General features: G+C 51.8%; 1 protein-coding gene across 1 annotated transcript; it reads right to left on the reverse strand.

Annotated features, from left to right (window-relative positions):
• Positions 1-5,277: 5,277 nt before the first annotated feature.
• Positions 5,278-6,794, reverse strand: MOS (MOS proto-oncogene, serine/threonine kinase). The gene has a single exon (XM_077271714.1). The coding sequence runs from the start codon at positions 6,658-6,660 to the stop codon at positions 5,278-5,280; it is 1,383 nt and encodes a 460-aa protein (XP_077127829.1). The 5' UTR covers positions 6,661-6,794.
• Between the last annotated feature and the right edge of the window lie 246 nt (positions 6,795-7,040).

Genomic DNA, 7,040 nt, shown 5'->3' on the forward strand with positions numbered 1-7,040 from the left:
ACATTTATCATGCATGAAGTGCCGGCGCTGTAGCATGATACAATGCATAATAGGCATATTTTAACTTTATTTTGTCATAAATTTGAGGGGGGAAAAAAATGGCGCCGACAGCTGGTTAGTAGCCTCATTCGGAACAATATGGTGGCGTCTGCACGGTAGCATCTATTTTGCTAGAGAAAAACATTTTTTTTCGTTCCATCAAGTTGGCGGCAATTCTTTTTTCCCCCTCTAGCAAAACATCATCGGTGGCGACAGAGCAGTAGCAGTTATCACGTTCCAAATTATGCGACTTTACAGTACCCATTTTGATTAAAGCGAACCTGTCACCCCCAAAATCGATGGTGAGGTAAGCTCACCGTCATCAGGGGCTTATCTACAGCATTCTGTAATGCTGCAGATAAGCTGCCGATGTATCCTGAAAGAAGAAAAAGACGTTAGATTATACTCACCCAGGGGCGGTCCCGCTCCGATGGGCGTCTCAGGACCGGTATAGCGCCTCCCATCTTCATTCCATGACGTCCTCTTCTGGTCTTCGCGCCGCAGCTTCGGCGCAGGCGTACTTTGTCTGTCCTGTTGAGGGCAGAGCAAAGTACTGCAGTGCGCAGGTAAGGTCAGAGAGGCCCGGCGCCTGCGCACTGCAGTACTTTGCTCTGCCCTCAACAGGACAAAGTACGCCTGCGCCAAAGCTGCGGCGCGGAGACCAGAAGAGGATGTCATGGAATGAAGATAGGAGGTGCCGGAGTGGACCTGAGACGCCCATTTGACCGGGGACCAGCAGCGGGACCGCCCAGGTCAGTATATTATAACCTCTTTTTCTCCTCTTTCAGGTAACATCGGCGGCTTACCTACAGCATTACAGAATGCTGTAGGTAAGCCCCTGATGACGGTGAGCTTACCTGACCATCGATTTTGGGGGTGACAGGTTCCCTTTAAGACTAAATATGAATAAATATAATTTATTATATATTATATTAAAATATGGATAATATAAATCGCATCATGCTACAGTGCCGCTGCCTGCATGATGAATGTAATTTCCCCCCCCATCAATAGTTCAGAAGACGGCAGAGAGAGAAGCTCTGAACTGAACTACTACTGAACTGAAGTACTGAAGTACAATGGAAATTCTTATCTCTAGGTATGGCCGACATGGTTCAACATGCAGGAAAGTAATAGTTGACAGCACATGAACAGTTCTGTATAGTTTTATTGTTTTTATGGTGGGTTTTAAAATGTCTCACATACATAAAATAATTCATATATGTCATGGGCCAATTTCCATAAAGACACAGTCAGACTCAATTAAATTCACACATTTTGGTTTATTTTAAATTTGCACTCTATTCCTTTAAATTGAGCCTTTTTTAAAAGGGAACCTGTCCCCAGCAAAAACGCTATTAACCTGCAGATACAGAGTTAACAGCGTTACTAACCTGCCCGATGCCTGCACGTAGCGAGGAGAAAATGAACTTTATTGCCCCGAGAGCATTCAGTATCAGTCACCACTCCGCGTCTATAGAGCGGCGGCTGTAACCGCTCCCCCAGCTCTGCATTATGGCCGGCTGTCAGTCAGGCCCGGTGGCTGGATTAAAGCCGCCGCTCTCTATACTCAGATGCAGTGACTAAAACAATTCATTTTCTCCCCGCAGCGTTCGGCTACGTGCAGGCATCGGGCAGGTTAGTAACGCTATTAATCTGTAGATTAATCCTATATCTGCAGGTTAATAGCATTTTTCTTTTTGCTGGGGACAGGTCCCCTTTAAAGTTTATTCTACGTGTGCACCTGGTTTTTCTTGCGCATTAATCATATAGTGAGTTTGGAGTTTCCAGCAGATTCATCAATTGCAACTTGTTAAAAAATTATTTTGAGAATCCCTGGAATTTGTGACATTCTGGCAGAATATGCCTTCTACCGTAAAGTCAGTCATTTATTTTTTAGCAAACTTCATAAATCACGTGTGCCATTGTTTAAGACTTTAGTGCAAAAAATAGTCAGAGAATACTACAAGGCAAGTGACTTTCAAAAAAGTGCAAGTGATGAATTAGACCCACTGCCATTTACACTACATACTGTGTGGATAATTAAAAAAAAAAAAAAAAAAAATTAGTACTTTACGTCCCATCTCTGGGCAATGATAGTCAGCGAGTATTGACTTGTCTAAAAGGTCCTCAGAGACCTGTACAATTTGATGCACAGTCCCCCCTCCAGACAGCACATGGACCCCTACAGTGACCATACAGTTATTAATAGAGATAGCGTGTTCACAATGAGGCTCCGCACATGTTCTATTCTCATCCATTGTGTATATAGACACGTACAATCAAGTCTATTGGGTTGTTAGACACAGACAAAGAGTAAAGAACATGTTTCCCACTTCAATGTTCCATCCATTTTAACTGATATATTGCTAAGAGCCTCTGGATGAATAAGAAGAGGTTACCTACTCTAGTATGAATAGGTGAATGCCGCCTCACCATGAGACTTCTGGAACGTCATCCCATTTCCTCCATCGTTTGGATAACATACAACACAGATTTTGGTTATACAAAAAGTGTATAGAGCTCGGAAGCCTGCCCTGTAGCTACTAAGGTTTCCATCTTCAGCATTTAGTTGTACAATTCTTACGCCAACTAATTCCAAACGCGACATTGAGAATGGCGTCATATCCCACAGTGAATATAGAGCGAGCCTGAACTTCTACAGCCATCAGTCCATTCACTGATCTGAGATCCTGGTTCTCTAGATTGAGAGCACGACCCACATCTGACATTTATGGTATATTCTGGGTATATGATGCAAATGTCTGAGGTTACAATATACCCATCACTCACTGACATCAGGAAAAAAAAAAAAAATTTGATAAAAAGAAGCTGATGTCACATTTGCATTTTAATTTTTCAGTCACCATCTAACAGAAAGTGATGTAATACCAGATCACTGACACGACTACGGCTTTAAGGGATCCATTGTGTCCTGCCCTATTCTTCCCAACAAATATAACAGTCCTAGGGTGTAGTCAGATGACCGTGTAAATCGGAGAGCAATGCACGGACTGGCCGTCACATCTCCTGACCCATGTGACAGCTTCACATATTTCTATAGAGCAGTCACGCTCGGGTCAGGAGACCTGCCGGCCAGTCCGTGCACTGTAGTCCAATTTATACAGTCATCCGACATTGCCCTTAGGCCGGGGTCACACCTGCAAGTTCAATGCGAGTCTCTGGCATCAATACCCGGCACTCGGGAGCGGAGAAATAGAAATACATGCAGCATCAAACTCCGGTTCCGAGTGCCGGGACTTGAGGTGTGAGTTTCTCACATTGAAGTTGCAAGTGTGACCCTGGCCTTAGAGGAAGGCTCCATATTGAGCCTCAGCAACAGAGCCTTAAGCTAGGAATGGATTCACTTTTCAGAAGACAAATTCTATAAGGATCCTTCATTGATACATACAGGGGGGACCCATGTACAAGACCCTCCTCCAAAGGCAGCATATAAATTAATTCACATCATCCCTTCAGTGACCAGGCCAGGTTTTAGGAAATTAAAATACCTTAACGAAGTCTTCCACTACTTGGACAACTTCTCATACCCCTTGCTTGGCCCAGATAAAGCCTATACTCCCCTCCCATTCCGTCACTCGCTCTGCCCAGGGCCCTAGTGTGGTGTTCCCACATGACTCCAGCGCCCAGTCAGTACTGGTGGCACTTTGTCTCTGCCTTGGACAAATTGAACATGAAAAGGAAGTCAGGGATCATCTGCAGCTCGGACTTCCTCTTAATGTTCAATTTGTCCTAAGCCGGAGACCAGGACGCCAACGCTGATTGGGTGCTGACATCACAACACCGCACAAGAGGTACAGGGAGAGCGAGTGCCAAAACCGCAGGAACAGGAGAGTATAAGCTTTATTATGTTATCGTGACTAAACATTATGACCAAGAAGGTGTTACCCTAGTAGTGGACAACCCTTTTATGAAACTAAAAGGAGTTGTCTGGTGTAAAATGTCAAAGTCTGCAGTCAGAAGCAGTCCAATCAGGTTCTGGCTGGGTGTATACATATAGTGACAGCCGTACCCGACACTGACACCGGCAGATCTTCTAAGTGCAGTGGGAGGATGCACAAGTCTGCAGTCAGTGACTGCACACCTGCCATTTTAGATCAGACAACCCCTTTAAGTGGAAGCACCAGGAACATCATAGTATAAATTGTAGAGGGTAGACAGCAGAAGTGTAAGGAGTGACTCTGCCCCCAACAGCCGATGTGCTGCACGTCAGGGATACACTGCCATTTCTGATGCAACAAGTTTTCAGTTACATAAAAAGTGGAATAAATACCGTACATCTTTGTAGAACAGAACACAACCCATTTAATCACCTATCCATGGGGCAAGCGATAACTCACTGATCATGGAGTCCAAACATGAGACTACCCCAAGGTAGAATGGGGAACTTTACTCCCCACTAAACTGTGGCCAACCTCTGCGCTGTTCATTGGGGCTGCAGGAAAACGTGGCCCTGTGGTGGAGCAGGCGCCCTGCCGCTCAGTGCCACCGCAGATAGAAGGGCCCCGCTCTGCCGCACAGTGGTGTCAGCAGTTGGGCCCCCAATGATCCTGCACATGGAGGAGGACATATGAGATCTCTGCTTGCGGTCAGATTAATAATGGCTGCACCCAAATCTAAGCACAGGAGCGGAACAAGTCCAGTAACATTTGGTCTGATCAGGAGGAAGCCAGGCTGGGCTGATAACTACCCTCATGGCCACCATGCCCTCAACACTGGCAGCAGCACCTTTGTCACACAGTAGCCAGTTATTGCCTGCAGGTTGCCACAAATGACACAGACGACATCAGCAGTGCAGGACAAGTGGACGACCAGCGGAGACGTCACTAGATCTTATTCCAGCACTGACAGCAGGCAGAGACTTGTCGGTCATTACCAGAAGCCCAGACCACCCACCCTGTACGGGGGCTCCGCAGGTCAGGTGACCATGGGGCATTGCTGGCTCTGCAGGGTTGGACACAGCACCCTGCGCTCTATTCTCCACATCTCATTTATTAAAGAGTCTTGTAAAACACACGGAACATAAATATTAACACCAGACATAACGATAACCAAGCCGCCATCACCACTAGTCACCCGGCACAGCTCCAGACTCATCACCCATGTGCCCCGCTGCCGTCACTTGTATGTAGGAGGCCTCTCTGGAGGACCCAGGAGTGAAGGTCAGGACTACCACACTCATCACTGGTGCCTGCCTGAGCAGTGGTCCCTCCGGTCTCATGTGTAGGATGCGGCTTCAGGTGGATCCTGGAAGCAGTCCCTCCCCAGCGGCAGCACAGAGGAGGCCGAGCAGTCCAGCGGCAGCACAGAGGAGGCCGAGCAGTCCAGCGGCAGCACAGAGGAGGCCGAGCAGTCCAGCGGCAGCACAGAGGAGGCCGAGCAGTCCAGCGGCAGCACAGAGGAGGCCGAGCAGTCCAGCGGCAGCACAGAGGAGGCCGAGCAGTCCAGCGGCAGCACAGAGGAGGCCGAGCAGTCCAGCGGCAGCACAGAGGAGGCCGAGCAGTCCAGCGGCAGCACAGAGGAGGCCGAGCAGTCCAGCGGCAGCACAGAGGATGTGGAGGAGCAGTCCCTCCCCAGCGGCAGCACAGAGGATGTGGAGGAGTGGTCTTCCGGCTGCAGGCTGTGCAGCACCGCCTCCGCGCTGGGCCGCTCCTCCGGCCGGGGCACCCAGCAGCTCTGGATGATGCCCCCCAGCGCCCTGCCGGCCTCGGTAGCCCTGAACACCTGGCCGATCTCCGGGCGCAGGTCATAGGCCACCACGGCGTACAGCACGCACTGGCGGTCCCCGGTGTACGGCAGCTCCCGGGTCACCATCTGCCACACAGTCACCGCGTACGAGTACATGTCCGCCTTCACCGTGACGGGGTCCCCGCGGAGCAGCTCCGGGGCCCGGTGGGTGTAGGTGCCCCCGAGGTGGCGGAGCTGGGTGCTGCACGGATCCTCCTCCCCGTCTCGCAGCCGCTGCGAGCAGCCGAAGTCGCCGATCTTGCACAGGTCCCCGGGGGCGAGCAGCACGTTGGCCGGCTTCAGGTCCAGGTGCACGACCTTCTCCCGGTGCAGGAAGCCCAGGCCGTCGGCGATGTGCCGGGCGTAGCGCACACAGAGCTCCTTCCCCAGCGGGGGCCCGCGGCCGTAGATGCGCTGGTGCAGGGTGCTGCTGCCCGCGTACTCCATGATGATGGTGCCGGGACTGCCGGGCTCTCCGGGGCAGCAGGCGCTGGCGGCCACGATGCGCACCACATGCGGGTGCCGGAGGCAGGCGGCGTTCAGCTCTCCCCAGAAGCTCTGCCGGGAGGCCAGGCGGTTCTTGCTGCAGCGCTTCACCTTCTTCAGCGCCACCGTTTGGCCGCAGTAAGTGGCTCGGTAGACGGAGCCGAAGCCCCCGGAGCCAAGCGGCTCCAACACCCGCACCTGCTCCCAGTCTATGCTGCACCAAGCCAGGCGAGGAGGGAGGACGCCCAGGCGGCGGGAGCCTGCTGCGGGCAGGAAGGCGCGGGGCTTGCTGCGGCTCAGCTCCAGCGGACTGCTGCATGGACGGAGGTCTATGGAAGGGGACAGGTCCCGGGGCAGGAAGCGCTCCACAGGGATGGGGGACGGCATGGCGCGGCCGCTCCGGGATGCTACGTACACCGAGAGAGCGGAGCTACTACTGACGGAAGGAGCGCACACGTGTGACTGCTGCTGACAGCCGCTACCTGCTCCTATAGGTGACGGCCACTGCAGCACAGCCGCTGATTGGACGAGCCGAGTCACATGGTCCCGTACACGTGCGCTGGTCCTCAGTGTGTACTGCAGCCGCCAGACACAAGCACTGACAGCCTGAGGAGGAGGAGCTGCTGCTGCAGGGGCCACGTGACCTGCGGGGCTTCCCCTCTGCAGACACTAGTGCGCCCTCCGGAGCTACCACAAGCCTCATGTATGGATGCTGTGCTGGTATAGGGCTGTGTGCACACCGAGCAGATCCTCCCTGCAAGCCTCCT

This window comes from Ranitomeya variabilis, chromosome 6, assembly GCF_051348905.1.
Source record: "Ranitomeya variabilis isolate aRanVar5 chromosome 6, aRanVar5.hap1, whole genome shotgun sequence".
Lineage (NCBI taxonomy): Eukaryota > Metazoa > Chordata > Amphibia > Anura > Dendrobatidae > Ranitomeya > Ranitomeya variabilis.

Coding starts and splice junctions, on each gene's coding strand:
- MOS (XM_077271714.1), bottom strand. CDS start 6,660: ATGCCGTCCCCCATCCCTGTGGAGCGCTTCCTGCCCCGGGACCTGTCC.